At 41.7% G+C, this 20936-nt stretch overlaps 1 protein-coding gene across 1 annotated transcript; it reads left to right on the plus strand.

The window, feature by feature from the left end:
* Window positions 1–2241: 2241 nt before the first annotated feature.
* On the plus strand, window positions 2242–20762 carry fam49al (family with sequence similarity 49 member A, like). Its single transcript, XM_061092825.1, has 11 exons — window positions 2242–2581; window positions 4669–4748; window positions 9873–9994; window positions 11319–11424; window positions 14453–14589; window positions 14719–14796; window positions 15066–15182; window positions 16576–16655; window positions 17003–17129; window positions 18775–18845; window positions 18935–20762. The coding sequence occupies exons 2-11, from the start codon at window positions 4679–4681 to the stop codon at window positions 18996–18998; spliced, it is 972 nt and encodes a 323-aa protein (XP_060948808.1). The 5' UTR covers window positions 2242–2581; window positions 4669–4678; the 3' UTR covers window positions 18999–20762.
* Window positions 20763–20936: the final 174 nt, after the last annotated feature.

The raw sequence follows: 20936 nt of genomic DNA on the forward strand, positions 1-20936 counted from the left end.
ATCAGACTACAGCGTTTGACTTATACTGTTCATTTCAGACTGAAGCCACAGTAAATAACCTCTGTTTACGACCACCAACCGCTTCTATCTGCTGTGTGTATATTTTAGGCCTCAGATGATGCAATTTGACCTTAGACCACCTGTGAAAGTGGATGACACAATTTCCATTGAGGTATTTTTGTAAAGGTTATACTCCTGTTAGGGCAGAAAACAACGTGAAGATCATCAGGACCAGAACAGCACATATAATCAGTTTTATTTATCATTGCAATGGATTAAATAATTGCACATAAAATGAAAGGGGTGACTTTTACAAACAAATCTAGATAGAGAATCTCCACCTGGTCTACAGTTTCCCCTTAGTTAGCTGGCTGGCTGTAAACCTTCAGCTTCTTTCAACTCATTGTTTTAGTTTTCAGGCCTTAAACTGCAACTCTACAGTTCTTATTCACTTTCATCCCTTTCAAAACTTTGCCAGGCAAACAGGCAATGTTAGCAGCCAGTGAGTATATTCAGCAAAGAGTGAGATATTTTATTCAGGCGTTAGCAGAGACCAAAAAAGAGCTAAAAGGAGAGTGAATATTGGACTCACATTAATTAGGTGGACACAATCACAAATGAATCCAAATGAATGGATGAACATTGCCACTCCTGTTCTGCAAGTATAACATATCTGCTACATCACCAAGTTAAGCCAATATGCTTATCTAACAGCTTGTTTCAATCGGTTTAAAATTCATTGCAGTTATTTATTATAGAATGATTGGATTTGTACTCCTAGCAACAGGTTTAATCTGGGTGGATTAACGATAACTTTCCTACCTCACTAATGAAGGCTATCTGATGCATTAGCCGAGGCAGTTTATATATATTTATAATTTTTGTCTCCTATTTTTATTTGCCTTTTGTTTTTTTTTATGTCCAGAACACGTTTTTCTTTGCCCTTGTCGACTCTGCGCATTGCAAAACCAAAGTCAACCCTCTTCTCTGCAGTGCACTTTACATGAAGTTGAATTTTATGTTAATTTTCCTCTTTGTCTATCTGTCTGTCTCTCTGTCAGGTGGTGGGTGCTGATGCTGTAACCACTGTGTGGAGCTGACAAGCCTTGGTTGATGCAGTGAAGTGTTCCAGAGGGATAAACACAAGCGAAGGTAGGAAGGAAAAATGAAGGGTGGAAAAAAATACTCATAAAAAAATAAACAGCACCTGAAAATACAGATATGGCAGAGAAGCACCATATGGGCGAGCTGAAGAGACGAGAGAGGGAAGGACAGTTTAGGAGAAAGGATGGTTGGAGAGGAAAGATGAGAGCTGGGAGAGTGCAGTCGCTGCAAGCTTTGTGTACAGTACAGCTGCAGAATGGTTTTAATTCACAGGCCAGTGAATGCCCCGTCAGCCGGTGTGCGACAGAAAGAGAGATCATTGTGGTTAGAGGGAGAGAGAAAGAGACGCCGACGGAGAAAGGGAGTTCAGATGGTATTATCGGTGAGTTAATGGAGGTTAGACTTGGCAAAGCGGTGCCGTTTCTGAGCTCACTAAATCCACACTGATGATGCTCCTGGGCTGCAACAGGAGGGATCTTTCACTGAGAGCTGAAAGGAAGTCGGGGAGGCCAGACTGGCCTCAAGTCGCCATGTGGGAGCGAAGCCGCGTCTTTATTAAGACTCGAGGAGGCCTTCGCTTTGGTTTCTCTTGCCGGACTACAGATGAGAGCTGTGTGCTGCACAGTTGCATAAGGGAAGCACTTTGCTCCACTTTCCCGCTGGCTGACTGCAAACATGGTGTGTTTGCGTGTAACAGAATCTGTAACCAGTGGCCACCAAAACGCACTTCCTAATTCACAGAGTTCCAGGTCCTGATGACCAAACATTCTGTAATGTCGATTTTGGACTTGATCTACAAGTTTAAAAAGCAAAAGGTGTGATTGCGCCGCTCGGTCACTATTTCCGTTCAGCCACTTAGAGGTGGGCCACCAGTGGGACTGAACGGCACCATGACAGAAATGTGCTGTGACAAGACACGGCCAGAGGAGCCGGGAGAGTGCTGCTGAGTGGTGAAATAGAGAAGTGAGGCAGAGGAGAGCTGCAGGGAATATATTTGAGGAACCAGCTCTGACGTCGGAAGCAAATAAAAGAGAGCGGTGTTGTCACGCTTTGCATCCAGATTGAAATGATAGAGAAATTTAAATGAAATGAAGACATCATATTGTGCTTCCTTTATACTAACAATCTCACCCAGTAGGGGTTTATCCCCTCTGTGCTGCTTCTTGCACACAGAGCGAAGACAGAAAACCACAGGCCTTTAAATAGATGACTGAAAAAGAGAAGTGTGAAGTGGACAGAGATACACGCCGGTGGACAGTGGGTGAAAAAGCAAGAGAACAGAAGTTTACATCAGTCTGTAATAAAGCAGAAAGTGGCAGAGGAGAGGCACTCCAGATAACACTCAGAGCCGGGCTAACCTGGGATTTACTCGCAGCTGCAGCTTCACAAAGCAGGACACCAAAGACGAGGACAGGAGGAGGAAGAGAGGAACTGTGTGAACAAGGAAGAGGTGAAGCACTCGTAGCCAAAAAAAGGGGTAAGAAGAGAGAGAAGTGTGAGAGGCTGCTCGCTGGTTTCCTCCCTGGCTGCGTGTTGTTAAAAACAGATTTTTGCTCAAGTTGTAAAGATTGATGCTCTGTGTGAGCAAGCTGGATGCTTTTTTTTCTCCCCCCACATCTTCTGCGGAGACGATATCACCAGGCCAACAGTAACCTGGCAACCATCAGCCGAGCTCTGCTCTCTGGACGGACCACATGCTGCTCCAGATTCAATGTGCGAGCGTGTGTGTGTGTGTAGAGGTGTGCGTGGCCATTGTGTGGCTGCCGCTAACACACATCTGTGTCAGAGTAAAGATTTCATTGCTTCCTAAAAGGCTCTGATATGAATCTAACCTTGACTTTGCCTTTGTTTTCACCTTGTCAGGCTGAGGATATTCATGCGATATTCATATATTCACGGCCCCGGTTCAGTGTGCGGTGGAGCAGGTGGTCTGAAAGTCGGGGTGTGTTTTACACCCTCGGACTGATGCTCATAGGTCACAGCAGTGACTCAGCATACAGCTCTCTTCCTCTGCCACCTGACACCATTTGTAGACGGAGCAGACACATAATACTGTAGATACACTAACGTTTTGAAAGGGAAGCAGCCCCCGTGGATGCAGAGCGTCAGCCAGCTGTCTCAGCGGCCGGGGCGCGTAACTCCATCCCTTCTTTATCTGAACCTCAGTGCTGCATTGCAACACCCGTTCTTGCTGAGTAATATTGAAAAGACCTGGCTTTTTCCCCCCTTCTCGTAAACATGCTAATACGGGCCATAAATTGCACTCGCAGTGAGAAACTGAGAGGCCTGTTGTGCGTGCTTACATTGCACATACACACCGAGGGTACGGCTGGAGGAAGTGAAACTCAGCAGCTGCGTACGTTCTGAGACTGAAGCAGCTCTATGACTGTGAAGGGGGTCGGGCGCAGGATGATTTAGGAGGAAGGCTTTTAAACGCCAGGGTCATTTATGAATATTGGATTCCACTCGTGTGTTTTGTCCAACACACACAAACAGATCATGTAAACATCATATTATTCCAGTATTGCTTATGTGTCAGCATGTTGCAAATCTTTATTGAATCTGTATAATATTTACACTCAAACACAAAACTAAAGATCTTCAAGACAGATTAGAACATTCAAATAAAGGTTGGGTTGGAACTATAGGTCAGTATCAATACTGCTGATACCAAGTCAGGTTTTGGGAATATTCAAATGCGCCAATAATTCACAATAACATGATTAATTTAGTGTTGTATACAACATGCTTGTAGTTAAGTAAGTAGACAATATATAATAAAAGAGATGCTTACTATTTTAAGCAGAGAAACTGTGTTTAAAATCAGCATATTTGTATCAATAGAGTATTGATATTACTGCCAAGGTATTGGATCAAATCCAGATCTTGTGCGCTTACCTTCATCTAATTTGAACAATAATTGTGTCCATAACCTGTGTTAGCTCTGATTGGTCCAGCCAGGACTGGGAAGATTCAAACCAGGAAGCACTGGCATACAGTACGTTGTTTTGTCTTCTGCTCTAAACAAACATGCGAGCACACAGACCTGTACACCCTGCTCGTCTGCAGTATAATCTAATGAAGCTTGTATCATTAGTTTCATAAAGTGCTGGCATCTGGCCTTTGGGTATGAAGCATAAAGAGCTTGTCATAAAGTATCTATAGACTGCTGTGCATGAGGAGCATTAGGCCAGAGTAGCCGGTACATAGCAGGCTCTTATTAGGTTACTATAGTAAAATAAATGGATTAAATCCATTGCCCAGGACTAGTGACTCCCAATGAGTGCGCTAAATGATTCACTACTGGATTCAGGCTCCCCTCTAATTGAATACAGCATACGCCGCGTATTGGATGCAAACTGTGATCAGTGTCATTCATGAGTGGAACGTCCAACTTTGCTCTGGACAGACAGATGGAGGAGGACAGGGGGAGAGGGATAATTAGACAAGTGAAAACTGAAACCATCACAACCTGCTGTGTTCTCCGTGTGCATGTCGTGTGTTTTCATGCAGGTTGCCAGGTTCTGCGTACTGTATGCATTTTGTTGTTTCCCTCCTGTCCAGGTCGCCAGCCATGGGGAACCTCATTAAGGTCCTTGGCAAGGATTTAGAGAACTGTCCACATTTTTTCCTGGACTTTGAAAGTAAGTGAGCACCTGGTTGTGTGCACGTGTCCGTGTGCCTGACATGTGAGACCATGTGTGCATGTGTGTGGAGCAGAGGTGTTCATTGGGAGGTCGCCTGGTGGGGGTCGGGTGTGAGCTGATGAAGTGCTGTTGTGGGTGTGGTTTGTCGTTATCAGTCGCTCTCTAGTCCCACTCTCTCTTAAAAAGGTACTCTATCTAATAACCTGTGATATAATAGAAATATATAGGGTGTGTTGGTTCAAACAAAATGGTGCGTAAATGAAGTGAGTTTTTTCTAAACAAGCATCAGTATGAATCAAAACCAGGCCTTTTCCTTAAATAATGTCAATATATAAGGAAAGGTAGAACAGATTGATATATAATCTGCCAGTAATGTGTCAGGCTTTGTTTCCTTTATAGATTAGTAGTGAAGTTATTTACGATATTAAATATGTTTCTGTGTTATCCACCATCTCCCTATAGTGAAACTTACAATAAAAATACAGTGTTTTAAGATTCCCCTATCACGGAATCCTGTGAGGGTTATTACCTTCACACAGTTGGGTTACTCAAATTCAATCAAGCACTTTATTTAAAAGTTTAAATAAAGGTATTTTAATGCTGTTTTGGTTTAAATTTCAAATGATAAAATTACCGCTCTGTCTAAAGGATGCAGTAACATTATCTATAATATTAGATGTTGGAAATAATATAATGTAACATTTCTCCCAGAAAATGATGAATAATGTTCAGGGTTTACAATTTCTTTAAACTAAATTTGTCAAAATGCTTTTATATGTTTTTTTGAAGTAGAATTTGAATTTATATTATCAATATTTTTATTGAATCCCTTTTTTTTTATCTTTGAAGATTTCATTCAGTTCTCAAGAAAAAGGTATAATTTAATGATTTAAATTTAGAAATCAGTTAATAATTTCTAGTATTTATTTGACTATACATTTGAAAATAAGATTTTGATTACACAGTCACATTCTGATCTTTAAACTTGAGGACTATTCGCATTAATGCAAACCCATCAGGACCTATTCAGTTTAAATCTAATAATCAATACTGTAAGAGTGGGATTACAGAGGCTCTGTGTTCATGTGGCCATTCTTCACCCAGGACATACTTCAATGCCTTTCCAGCAACTCCCCCTCTCATCCAGGCACCACCATGACACCTTCACCACCAACACCACACACACACACTCAGCTCACACACTCACACACATACACCCACGTGCGCACAACCCCCCCGACACCTGTCCCCTCATCACCCACAGACTTCTCCCCTCTCTCTGTTCCAGGGGGCTCATGGGAAACCTCCTGAAAGTGCTGGCTTGCGCCGAACTTGAGCATGGCCCAATAGTTTTCCTTGACTTTGAACGTGAGACCATCCGCTTCTTATTTTTTTGAGTTATCCCTTTCTCTGTGTTGCTTTTGCCTTTTTTTTCCTCCCTTCTCATTCCATCAATCTTAGCCAACCATTGTGCCATCATTACATGCTTTTCTACGCTTTTCCCTTCTCCTCCTCGCCCTCGTCTTTGTGTTGTGATTCATGCTCCAGAGACTCGCATTCGAAAGACTTTCAGCTTCTTCCTGAAGGGTCTTATTCACACGAGACACATCTTATTTGAATCAGACAGACGCACAATGGCTGTTGACGCTGTGGCAAAACGACAACGTTAATGCTTGGATCTCGTCTCCTGAGCTACAAAAGCTGGGGGAAAATAAACAGTGAATGCCAGTTCTCTGTGGGTTTCTGTTGCTCAGGGATGACTATGGCCAACAAAAAGTCCTTCGTCATCCCACAACCTCCTCAACTCCTCATCCTATGTTGTGTGACCCAATGTGTCTGTGAGAATGTGTGTGCGAGTGCAGCACTAAATAATGTGTGTGAAAGAAAGAGAGAAAGATTGAGAGGTTGGTGAATAAAAACCACCTCTATTTCCCCCACTTCTCATTTCCCAGAGAACTCTGATCTTTGCCGTGTGTCCATGTTAACCGGTCATTCAACAGTATTGAAATCTTCTGCCCTTTAAGCAACAGGTTAGATATTTTACTAACAAGAGCTACACTAGCAACTCTATAAAACTCAACTATGGCCCAGCACACAGCATTCCTTTGGGCTTAATGCTAATGTCAGCATGCAATCATGCTTGTTATGAAAGGGCTAAAATGCTAATGTTTTCCTAAAATTTAAGACTGTATACAAAGATGGATGACGTGTCTCCACTTCCACCCACTGACAAGAAGATGAGCGCAATTTGAAGTCTGATCGGGGATGACACAGCGGAAGTGATGTCACGCCGATATACACGCACTTGACCAAAAAAACAAACTTACTCCAAAAATTAACACTTTGACAAACAAGAACTACCTAAAAGGACAGAAACCATATTTTACATGTCAATTGACTTTTTGTTTTGGTCCACGTCCCATCTGCTAACATGGAGAAGGCAGGGTTTATGATTACCAATACCGCGGCCAGCCCTTAGGTGGCGATTGGGACGCTTTGGCTTCACTTCTGGGTCATGTCACCCATATCTATATACAGTCTGTGGTTGACCATGTTCCCCCTATTCATTAATTGGGTTAGCATGCTAATATTTGCTGATTGGCATAAACAGAGTTCTGCTACTAGACTTTTAGCAAAACTCCCAATGAAGATTTCAAGACTGATTCTGAGACGACTAAATTAGATGTTAAGAGGGAGATATTTTGCATTTTATCCCGATATGTTCTTCCCCTTCTCAAGCACTTTCCCTCTTTAACAGCTGGCCTCCTCCGCCACCTTTCACTGACTCCAGGGTACGGTACAGAGAGGGAGGGCTTACTCCTGGCAACAGACATCAGCTGTCAAATTGATTGAATTTCGCCCTCATTTATTATGCCTGGGATTTTCACATGTGTTCAAAAGCAATGTGTCAGACTCGGCCCCCACCCCTCCTCCTTCAGTCCCTCCCTGCCCGGTGTCGAACCATCTGTAAGCTCTCCCTCTCAGCCCAGAGACACATGTCACACTGTCACCTCTGTCACACAGCTCAAAGTTTGGTTCAACCACCACGCTGAGTTCTCATGTAGCTATTTGTGGGTGAATGGTAGAACCCTTATATCATGTTTAAACCCTGTGAGGGATCAGTGTCCTGACAGTGGAGGATAGGATTTCTCTAAATCAGGGGTATAGGTGCCACAATTTATGTAAAGGGGCCAATTATATTTCCAACATTCATGCACAATTCCTGATTCAGTAAGGTGCAAACTTCGGTCATTCCTTGTTTACTGTTAGCTCTAGAGCTTTGAATCAAAGCCACACATCATTTGAAAGAATGTTTCCTGTTCAAGCACATTTTGAACTTCAAAAATGCTAAGAAAATAATAAAAAGTCTTTACAAATGGTCATATTCATTGCTATTATTGTTAGTAAGTGAATAGTTCGTTTTTGAAAATAAAGACTTCTGACAGGACAGGGGCACTTCAGGGACCAATCAGATTTCAGCTGAGACCAGTGCGTCTTGCATGGCTCTGTCCAAAGGTTTTAAAATCCACCCCAATCTTTCAAATAATCACGTTTTACCTAGTTTATTGAACGTGAACAACATTTTAAAAATGGCTGCATGTCTTTAACATATGAGACAAACTGTGAGGGGTCTCTGCACACAGCCAAGAAATAATGGAGCACCTAAACCCCTGTAAAACCTGTCTGGCACAAGTTCTTCAGTCTTCATGCTGTGTCATCTGCCTAAATGCTTTTATTCAGAGATCAGATAAAACCTTGACAAGAAAGCAACCTTTTTTGTTTAAAACAGCATAATTTATAACATGCTGATATGAGCATTTCTTTAAAAATAAATGTACCACAGCGTCCATTAATTATCATCCATCAAACAAAACAGGTAGCCATCTACTCCTTGTTAACCAGAATAATGCACGGGCACATTAGTGAGAAGCCATTACTACTAACAGTAATAGTAATGCCTGCTGTGCCTATTATTGCAGGTGGGTTAGCAAATATTCCATGATTACTACCTCTTCACGTGGTACCATGGGAACCACTACACCGCATGCCGAGAACTCCATGGGAACACTCCCACTCACACATCGAGGTGGGTGAGTGTTGTTCGAAAAGAAAAGAAAGAGAAGGACAGCGATGATTCTGACACATCATAAATTGTCTCCTTTTCACACTTAGTCCCTCCTGCATAAGAATGCAACGCACCACATGGGCAAACAACGCAGAGCTGTGACTGGAAGGTGTCCCACGACCAAATACACTGAGTTTACAGTACACATACTGCTCAGTGTCTACGTGCGAAACAGAGAAAGAGCGAGTATGCCCAGCGGTTGTCCTCCCTGCTGCTTGTTTGTTTTAACATTTCTCACAATTTAAAGCTCAAGGGCAAAAAAAAACATGTCTCCATTCATTCATAGTAGAGCAGGGGGGGGAATAGAAAGTGAGAAAAAGATGGATAAGACTATTACATGAATCTGATGGGACAATTATTTCCACCCAGGCCTGAATAAATCTCTGGTGAATGGACATTAGGGACGATTATTAGACATATTGTTTAAGTGGTGCAGACACTTCTACACCACCTGAAACCATTCAAATGTGAAACTATTAGTGGCCACATCCTCTTTCAAGTGATTACCTGAAGTGAAAGTGAAACTTGTCCTCTTCTGGTCCTTATTCCGCGATCACGCGCTGTAATCAAACCTCACTGTGTGACAGAGTGTGACTTGTAGGTCTCTTGATGTAACTGATAAATTAGATCATTCATCCAGATTTTTGACCTGGACATGTTCAGCTGCATTATCCGCTAAAAGTATGAAATGCAGCAATTTCTTCTAGGTTTGTTTCATTTTTATTGCAGCCATGTACTGAGTCATAACTTATCTCAGGTTTTTATCTGGCCCTCTAGGATATTATCTTTTCACCTCTTCCTTCATCATTAACCACCTTCTCGCATTTTTCCCCTCCTTCTCATTTCCGCCATCACTGCCCTCCCCGCCATCTTTCCCTCCTCTCTACCCCCTCCCGTCAATATCACCATTTCCACATCACACTTTCACTTCCCTCTCTTCCCCGCTCTGTTCCTCTTTCGTTCCCTCTGTATTTTCCTCCCGTCCTTCCTCCCAGATGCCCAGCCCACGGAGGCAGAGACAGCCGTGTGGAACCAGGTCAGCGCTGTGCTGGAGGAGGCTCATGGGATCCTGGCCGAGCTGCAGTCCTACAATGGCGCGGGCCAGGAGATACGAGAAGTGAGCACCAAGCAGTCAATAAGTGCAGAGCGTCACTCAAGTGGCGAATGCACAGAAAAATAACACTAGTGTGTGATTCACGTTGTCCGAACGTCATGCCCCACGCAGTGGGCACTATATATAGGAAATGACAGAAATGTGTGAAAGTATTTTTTTTTCCATACAAACATTGCATCAAATATGTTGTTTTAGTGCTATTGTTACGCTTGGCACAGAAATGTTGTCCATTAGAAAGCTGCTGTGCTGATCCTGACCACCATTTACAGTATAGTATGTTCAGATTTTAGTTACCTCTGCAGTAAGGATCACTGCAGATTGCTTTGCAGTGCTGAACTTGTTAACAAAGTGTGCTGAAACGTTTCCTCTCCTTGCTTCCTAACCCTGAGGACTCGGGAATGATTTCTTAACAGCAGTTTTATCCTCTTAACCGTGGCTGTGTTCTCACCTCCAGGAACTATAGGAACTTTTGCAGGAACTCTTTGTTTCCACCACAGGGACCAAGGTCTAAATTAAGTTCAGGGGGAATCTTGCAGTTGGTACTTTTGGATAAGGACCCTTCAGGGTGGGGCTTGCAGCGCTAAACAATTGAAAAATCCTGTAACTGTACATACATTTATTTCTTGATAGATGGACTTGGATGACTGATGAGTGGAACAACTTGTTGTAGCCGTCAGTTGTTCATACATCAGCAGGCTAAATTTGCTAATCTCCTCTGGTCTTTAGAACTCTGTGGAAACACAGGCGACCTGTGGTCTCTAGGAACCTTTAATTTCCTGTCCCTAGTTCATGGGACTAAAAGTTCCAGGCACTTTTTGTCAAAACCTTGCTGGAACAGAGCTTTTGTAATTAGAGCATTCAGTCAGTCTGTAGCAGCCTTTAAATCAAAACTTAAAACGTAATTTTATTGCACCACATTTCCTGACTTTACCTAATTCTAGTATTTAATATTGTATTGGGAGGTCACGCTTAGATTTCTGTCTCACATTTCGTGTATTTCATTGTTACTTTTACTACTTTTAAGGAAGTGAGATATAACGATATTATCATTGTTATTATTGGTAATAGTAGTATTATAAGTTGTATTATTATATTATATTGACATTTTTCAAGTCAGTGGTAAACATAACCTTGTAAAACTTGTAAATGAGAAGATGTTATGAGACCCCAACTGAAATTGCCTCAGTATAGAATTGTCGTTAAACTTGAATGAGGAGAAAATGTTTTTACCAAAGTGAAGATGCTCTTTAAGAAGGGGCGAGGTGGAGAAAGAAGAGATGGCGAGATTTTAAAACACTTTTGCAAAGTAACATCTGTGTTTCTGCAGGCCATCCAGAACCCAGGTGACCTTGCTCTGCAGGAGAAGGCCTGGAACGCAGTCTGCCCCCTGGTGGCCAAGCTGAAGAGGTTCTACGAGTTCTCCCTCCGACTGGGTGAGCATGGCTTTCACACACACATATAGAGAAATTACTGGTGATGTAACACAATTTCTGGTGGGCATATTGGACGTCCAATAGGAGCTGATATTATAGCTTGAAGCAAATACAGCCGAGGACTAAATTTAGAAAGGCTATTAGCCGTTAGCCAGTCGGTGATCAAAGAAGCAAGGCCTTCATTGTGGCTTTCATATGGTGCCTTGCTACTGCTTAAAAGGTGAAAGTATTGAATGAAAGAGAGTCACTAACATCCATGTCTCTTTGGTGAGGAGCTTTTTTTGTATTATATTAGCTTTCTATGGTTTTGTCACATTGTGCATCAGAAACATATATGAAATGATATTATTTGGCATTTGTTGTGCAATGAGATGTAAAGGTTCACCACTCAAATCACTATCTACTGTTTTGACAAGTAATTAACATTTACGGAATGTTAGATGTGTGACATGCACTGTACATAACACTAACATATACAAGTAAAAGAGTCAGTGAACGCATCGCACATCCACTGAACCTTCTGAAGGTTCATTTCATACTAATGAAAGCAGGTATTTAATCATTACAAGCTGTAATGAATACAGATCCACTACCACCACTGTGGTTTTACATACAGAAGCATTCTTTAACACCCACACACAAACGCACACACTATGATGTCCTCACAGCCATCTCTGCAGCATCCTGACCCAGCAGCCAGGCAGCCGTTGCTACGGAAACAGTGGTACAGATAGAGTATATAGAGAGAGAGAAATGTGTGCAGAGAAATAGAGTTGGGCTGCCGCCTCTGCTCTGCCTTCCAATAACACTTGGATCTCATGGACATGGTGTTCTCAGCTTACCACACAGCGAGGGCTGACTAATAATTGATGATAATGTACCAGCGCTAATGTATATGAGATACAGTTCAACAGATATCTCGTGGACGTCTCCTCCTTGGACCAAATCTTCAAGGCCTGACATGATCATCCCTTCTGTTTTTCCCTCTAGTTTCCTAACCAAATTTCTTGATTTATGTGTTTGACCAAAATGGGCAAATGAGAGGTTAAGGGTTCACATGCACAGTAAACAAACAGATGCAGACTGTCAGCCTCAGGAATCAGTGCTCAGTGTAGGGACTGTACCCTCTGTGCAAACAGCAGGAGGGGGAGTGGGGTTTCAGTCCAGGCCCTTCACATGAAACACTTGTGTGCTGTATTTATAGAAGGACCGTATGCATTTTTAATGCCGAGGAACGGATGGAGCCTCTGGAGACTGTTTTTCTGAGGCATGAATACTACACTCGGCCTCTGACGCCCAGATCTGGATGGTGTCTGATTTGCTAGAGGCTACAAGGCAAAGGAAAAAGGCTGTAGCATATGTGACAGGGGATACGTGTGGTCACAGATACAGTGGTCACGAGGAAGCTCGGGCTGTAGGATGATGTGATCTCTATGGAGCAACACGAACATTTACTTCATTTAGTTTGTCTCGTAGAGTGAAATGTATTGTTAACGCCTGTGGTCATGAGGGCAAAAAGAGTGCAGCTGCATTGCAGAACCTTAGAAAAGGTCAAACTCTCTGGGCTCAGCACAGTCATACCAGGACTCAGAGTTCACACATTAAAGTCTTCTCTACTTTTTTAATGTGCAAGTATAGTTCTCAACTTCAGAGTAAGAGTGTACAGCAGCTGCATATATGTAGCTCTCTGAAGTTCTGGTTATAGTCACTGCAGTGCATTGACCTAAATGCTAAGATGCTCGCTGCTCAAGGACAATATTAGCATTTTTTATTAAGAGCAGTGTTTGCCATGTTCACGTTCCTAATTGTATGTGTTAGCACTTGCTAATTAGCACTAAAGACAAAGTATAACATGAGGCTGAGCAGAGTCATTAGTTCTGCATGCACAAGCCATAATATTAAACTATGACTGAAACTACAATTTGCTCCTGAGGACAGTACGGTGCTAAATAAAAATGTATAAATAAACAAAAGAAAAAAATCCAGATATTTAATTACATTTTCTTCAATCCATTTTTCAATACAAAGTCTGTTCACAGGAGTTTGGGGGTAATGCTGCATATTTGGGAATTAAAAATAGAAAGGCCTTTGTGGCTCCAGAGGGAAATCCCTAAAGTAGGTTGGCAGAGACAGTACGAGTCTGAAAGCGAGACAAATAATCTGCGGGTGTGGAGTTAAACAAAAGTGACCTGATCAGACCTCTGGAGCTCCCTCCTCAGTCCATGGCCAGGGCTTGTGGTTTGAGGATACATAATTATTATAGACTACATTATATATCTTCAACTGAACTGATAGTGGTCAATTTGCATCGTGGGCAATGTAGGTGCTAGGTTTGAACATGGAGGAAGAAGACATGAAATTACTAATTAAACCTCATGCTTGTTGTTGTAATGCATTCATTTCAATCTTTCTAGTTTAACAGTTTTATATGAGAGCAGTGCTAAACCAGGCAGCTATACCTGAGGAGGTAGAGTGACAGGAAAGTCAGTGGTTTGATCCTCGGCTCCTTCATTCCGCCGAAGTGTCCTTGGGCAAGACACTCAAGCCTAGATGGCCCCTGACAGCTGTACAGTGTGTGATTGATGTGTGAGAGAAAGGGCTGCACATAGAATAGCATTTACAATGATCATCATGCTGACCTCAAATGTTAACTCACAAGGGCTTGGACTCCAAACCTCAACCCTGTTTTCAATTAGGTGTCCAAAGGTTGATTATTCTGCCTGAAGCCAGATCCCACTCTGCTTTCAAAGTGATGAGTAGAAAGAAAAAAGGTATTAATGAGGAGGTGAAGTGAATTCATCGGTTTCTTCCAGTTAAAATCCTCCTGTTAGTGTCACCACTGCTGCGGCTGCATTTTGTTTTTTTACAGCTGTTGACATAGAGGAGACTTTTTTTTAATCCGGGTCATATTAGAGACAATTACAGCTGCCAGAACATTACAGTTGACACTCCTGTATAGCAACAGAAGAACATGCAGATTCCAGCTTGTGCAGATGGATTTTATAATAATGTCGGGATGTGTTTGCAGAGAACGCCCTGCGGAGCCTGCTGGAGGCGCTGACGAGCCCACCCTACGCTCCCATGCAGCACCTGGAGAGAGAGCAGGCCCTGGCCAAACAGTTTGCTGAGATCCTTCACTTTACGCTCAGCTTTGATGAACTAAAGGTGAAGGGGAACGATCTCTGCTCTAATTACAGCCCTCTCTGTCTGACCTTCGCTGCATCGACAGTCAAATCAATAGATTCTTTAAATGGATCCGTGAAAACATAAACCAGCTCTTCTCTCACCACACAGATGACAAACCCTGCCATTCAGAATGACTTCAGCTACTACAGGAGGACCATCAGCAGGAACAGGCTGAACAACCAGCAGGTGAGGCCGCGAAGAAAACACACATCAGGCTGTTTGTGTTGCATATGATGAAGTGTTGAGGCACAGCAGCGGCTTCACTTTCTCTCTTTAATCATTCATGACCCCAGAGAAGGTGTCTCTGTTCCTCCCAACAACCCAAAGACATGTACAGTCAATATTTCATTTGTCATTCAAGTAACACAAATTAGCTCCATCATTACACTCTGTATTTAACCAGCTGGATAACATTAGTTTTGATATCCATATCCGTTTTTTCCATTGGCTCACAGCTGGAAGCCGAGAACGAGGTAAACAATGAGATGGCCAATCGGATGTCCCTGTTCTACGCCGAGGCGACGCCAATGCTGAAGACTCTGAGCAACGCCACCACCAAGTTTGTCTCAGAGGTGAGTTAGACTAACGCCCGCTGGTGTTTTAAGTTAAAACTGACTAAAGCTTTTAATAATGTCACAGAAAAAGATTCAGAAGAATTATAAACCTAATTCAAAGTAAAAGTGCCACAGGGTAGAACACTCAGAACACAGGAAATGTTACGTATTTAATTGTTATCAGCAAAAATGCGTGTTCTTATTAGTGTCAATGGCAGAAGTACTAAATGAGAAAAACTTCCTATTCATGCTAAACAATTTGTTTATATATAATATTATTACTACTGATGCATTCAAGTGTTTGAGTTTAAATTAACACCTGTAGATGGTTAAGGTGGAGCTCATTTAAACCATTTTACAGACTTTTGAGTTTTTTACTTATTATGGTTCATAAACTAGATTATGTATGTTATTGCGCATTAAAATATAAATACTCACATTATATTCTGTAGTTATTAAATGTACTTAGTTACATTCCACTGCCGCTTAAAGATAATACTTCACCATTTGGCAGAATTTAGATTCACAGATTTAATGTGGAGTTTATCAAACAAATATTTGCACAGCATTGTAAAAACAAAATGTGTAGTGGAATCAAACCTTAATTGAGGACTGATCACTAATAACTGGAATGATGATTGAACAACAATGTGTTGGGGATAGATGGGTGGGGCCTCCCATTATACCCTGAGAGGAAGCTGTTGTCTGTGGTGTAGATGTTCTAATTGGTTCTATATTATTTATTCTCTTCAATTACAGTCGTTGAAGCAGTTGCCGTTGGGTGTTATATGGCACCATTAGTGAATCATATTATAAGTTTTGAATCTGTTCTAATAAATAAAACTCCAGCTGAGTTGGTGCTGTTGAAAACACCCAAGATATTGCAATATAATATCATTATTGATCATGTTTACCGTTTGCACAGTCCGGGTCAGTGCAAAGACTTCCTGGAACAAATGCCAAGAGAGTTTGACGAGTACAAATAGTTTTCTATTAACAGATATGCTACATTATTATTTGCACCTTTGACAGCAGCATGGATGTATCATGTATTATAGTGTTTAGTCATCTTATTCCGTGGAGTGAAAACTTCTACTTCCCCATGCTGTCACAACAGTATTTTAGTGTGGAGGCAGCAGTCTGATCCTGGCTTTCCACCTCAGTGCATTCTGATGGTTCTAGTGTTTGAGAAATACTTTTGGAACTCATGCAAAATGTAGAGGACATGCTGTTCATGATTGCCTTTTAGCAAAGTCACTCTCATGTCCTGGTGCTGTTACTGACCTCTGCAGGTGGGCTTTGTCTCCACCTAGTGGTAATAACCTGGCTCTGACGTAAGGGATGGACATTAAAGATAGAAAGGCTTTTTTGATTTGTGCTAATTCCTTATTTTTTTCTCCCTAACCTTCAGAATAAGACTTTGCCCATAGAGGACACCACGGACTGTCTGAGCACCATGGCCTGTGTGTGTCGTGTCATGCTGGAGACTCCGTAAGTACTTTCCACACCATCCTTTCTTTCCATCCATCTCATCTTCTCCACATCATTTTCTCCAAAGGTCAAGAGTCGTAATTAACAAGTCCTTTCAAAGTGAAGACAAAAGATGCCCTCTCAAGTTTCAGACACTGATTCAACACTGATTCACTAAATAAAGAGATGGGCTCCGTCCTTCACACTAAATTGAAAATCCTTTCACACTAGATTTCTCCATGTGAACACGTCAGCAGCAGCTTGGCGAGGCCATCACTAAGTGCTTTCAACAATAGCATCTATTTTTACTCAGCTTGTTCTCTGGTTGCATTGTGTTTCTCATTTCTCCTTCACACTGTGTGTCTTAGGGAGTACCGCTGTCGGTTCACCAACACAGACACCATGCTGTTCTGTATGAGGGTGATGGTTGGTGTCATCATCCTCTATGATCACGTTCACCCTGTCGGAGCTTTTGCCAAGACCTCCAAAATTGATGTGAGTAAACACAAATAATCACTGATCGCAAGTTTCTTGTTCATGCACCGAGTTCAGAAAACTGTACCAACACTGTTAAACATCTCCTTATAAACACAACTTTAAACTAGTAGAGCAGAAAGAGAGCCGATCCCTCCGCCAAGCCTGACTTTTTGTATTTTTATTTGGATCTGAATCAAATTGCATCCACTCATGAATATCTGTGCCTGATGTTAACATCAAGATCCATGAATTATTCTTTGAGAAATCAACAAATTTTTTTTAAGACAACCTATCCTGGATCAGGACCAAAATTGTATGGTTTCTTTCAACAGTCATGTTCCAACCCTCCACATAATTTCATGGAAATCTGTTTAGTCTTTTTTGCGTAGTTCTGAAAACAAACAAACGCAGATGAAAACCTGAGCTCCTTGGCGGAGGTAACAAAGTCTCAGGACTAAGTTTGCTATTCATTAAACATACTTCTGGGTCTGATGATTAAACATTTAAGCTAATATATAACTATTATTGAAAACATAATTTCCCAGTCAAGCGTGAATTGGTAATAAACTGATTTTGTTTGAATTTTGATGAAATTGCACACAAGCTTTCATAATGTGTTTTTATCATTAATTAATTTCTTTCCAATAGTCCATCACACTGTGGTGCGAGATGATCCGACTTTACAGTCAGCTGAGCTGCCTTGTTCTGCTTTTAGAATCTGCTAAGCCAACACAAGGATTTTCTTAGTCTGCTTAGCTTCTGTGCAGATGTTTGGGTTTTCAAATTATACTGAAATGCTGTTTGATGCATTATATACATTATTATTATTGATACATTGGTATAACCCGGTGGAACGAGATCCAAAAAGATCATTGAACATGTTGTTACTTTAGGGGAAAACACAAATAAATTCACCTTCTCAAGTTTAACAAATATTGAGTCAGTTTGCCCTGACAACCTCAATAGTCTCCTTAAATTCAATCAAGCACATGATGTGATGTGATGCATCACATCACACACACTCGTATACGTCAGTTCTCTAAATATGCCGGATTCTTTTCAAGATCCCTGGGAAATTAATGATTTAGTTTAAAGCAGAGGCAAGTAATAAAATCCACAACATGACAAGATAAATTATTTTAAATAGTCCCAACCGTAAAAATAGTGATAATCATTTTTAGTCAGAAGAGAGATTTAAAAGAAGATGCTGAGTTTGCCGTGTGAAATCTTTTGACAGAGTTCCACGGCTGAGACGAAGTTGTCAAAATAGTCTCATAGTAAATCTGCGTCAACATTTTATAACTCTCTCATACTTCATGTTCCAAGTTTCATGGAAATGTATCAAGTAGTTTTTGTCTAATCTTGGAGACAAATAATCTTGGGTGAAAACTATCACATCCTTGAAAATCTCTTTGATTAAATTTCTCACAACTCCATCCACACAAAGGTAGAAGTTTACACAGACATAAGTCACAGAGGGTATGAATCATATAACCTTATAAAGTTTGTATGATACATGTTCAACATTACATTGGTTGTGTAGATTGCTTGTTTCCGAGTGTGGGTTTGGCTGCAGCAGCAGCAGCAGGGGGGGTGGGGGGTGAGGTGGATCTGAGGCTGCTGACCTTTCTCTAACTCCCTGTGTTGTCTCTGTGCGCTGCAGATGAAGGGCTGCATCAAGGTGCTGAAAGAGCAACCGTCCAACAGTGTGGAGGGACTTCTGAACGCACTGAGGTGTGTATGAATGTGACAGAAATGTAACTGGGATTTGTAAAAAAGCTTCCTGATTTCACCCTGTCTCTCTTTTGCACCTCCTTCTGCAGGTATACAACACGGCATCTAAATGATGACAGCACCTCCAAACAAATCAGGGCCCTCTTGCAATGAGCAGAGGAGGAGAGAGAGAGGAAGAGAGGGAAGGTGTGCACTTGGAGAAGGAGGAAGAAGAAGAGGAGGAGGAGGAGGAAACAAACACCAGTGGCTGATGAACCTGTTTGTTTACAATGAACAAAGCAACCTGATGATAATAGGAAGAGGAAAGTAATTATATATATTGTCAGCTGTCCATCATTCTGTCTCTCATTTTGTAAAGTAAGAAAAGAGAAAAAAAGCCAGAAAAGAAAATATAGATATATATTAAAACAAGTGAAACACACAAGCAGCAGATGAAAAATAGGTAGTTTAAAGAAGAAGCTATATTGGAAAAAAAATTTAAGGTCAGAACTTGAAGTTAAGTGATAATGTACAAAAAAAAAGGGTTCATGTTCCAACGGTAGTCTGACAAGTATTTTTGCACACACTTTGAAAACAACGCCATCTCCTCTGGTCCCAAACTGGTTCCCGCAGACTTTCCCCACGGCCCCCCCCTCACACGCTCAGATTTGCCAGCACGGCTCGGCCTCCTTCAGCTGCACCGATCTCCACCCAGTGAGGCATTATGATGGAGACACGACTCCGGAGATTTGCTTCCACCTGTTTTCCTTTCTTTTCTACATCGGTGCAGCTGAAGGAGAGGAGGCACACGTGTTTTTCGGACGCTTTCATTTTGACCGCATTTTGTTCCCCCGTTACCCATCACCCCCTCTGCCCACCCGATCGATCCCTCCATGCGTTTCTTTCCCCTTGGCACAACAATAACCCATCGCCCTTAACGCTGTACATGTTCCGGCACAAAACATCTCATGAGTCCTCTGGCTTTACTTGAACATTGTTCACCCTTTCTCTTTCTCTCCATGGTGCTAATGTGGTTTAGATATCACAGTCTGAGCTTTGTTAGATCTCACTTGGCAGGAAAACCAAGGGTTTCTTCATCCTCCTGTTTGCATTAATACGTAGAAACTCATGTTGTTATATCAGCAGATGACCTCTCAGCTTTTCTGTGGTTTCATCTTAGTGCACAAACTGGGACAAATCTGAGTAGGATCCATTTAAGTCATTCTAGCACACGTGCTTCTTCACCCAGTGCCAAAGCTGACTGGTTCACGCTCGAAATACATCATCACGCCAAGGATGGAGGAGGTGGGGTTGAGAGGGGGGTGGAGTCTTGTAAAATAAACTGGAAAAAAATCACAGATCCTCATCATTAGAATGATAGAATAACACAAATCAGAAGGTGGTGCACAAATGTGCACACATGCCTTTCAGGAGAGATATCCGAGTTTTCACCGTGTAAATATGTGAGGCTTTTTCTCAACGGGCATCTCCATGGTCAGCGCGGGTCCTCGAGGAAAAACACGACAAACATCTGCATACAACTAGAGTTCTTTTGTTTCGTACAAGGTCGATGAAGTTGTTGAATAAGTGGGGATATCAAAAAAGGAGAATAAAAAAGACTCAAAGGGAGATTAAAAATGAAGTGCTGTACTTTGGATGTCTATAGCCCTTAGTCTAATTTCATTTGATCTTATAATATATTTTCTATACAGGGGTATGTGCACAAGCATATTCTGTATAAATATATAGATGGCATGTTGTAAAAGTTCTGACAGAAATGTGTAAATAAGGTGTTTTTATTCATTTTTAATTGTTCAGTGATGCTGAAATTGGGTATGTGTTGTCTCTCAGAATTACCATGCGTTTGGCTTGGACCATCGGACTTGCCGTAGTCGTAGGTTTCAGAACTTCAGCTTCATTATGGCGAAAGAACCGGAGGGAGGGGAGGGACGCTGAGGGGTGGGTGGGGGGGGGCTGTCCATTTGCTTGTTATTTTGTACATTTTGTGCAACAATAAACTTGTCATTTATTACATTAACCAACGATGTTGTGTATCTATAGCCGTTTCAAAACGTCTCTTTATTATTCATACAGTTGGTATGTTTAGTTTAA

The sequence above is a fragment of the Limanda limanda genome, chromosome 19 (genome assembly GCF_963576545.1).
Source record: "Limanda limanda chromosome 19, fLimLim1.1, whole genome shotgun sequence".
NCBI lineage: Eukaryota > Metazoa > Chordata > Actinopteri > Pleuronectiformes > Pleuronectidae > Limanda > Limanda limanda.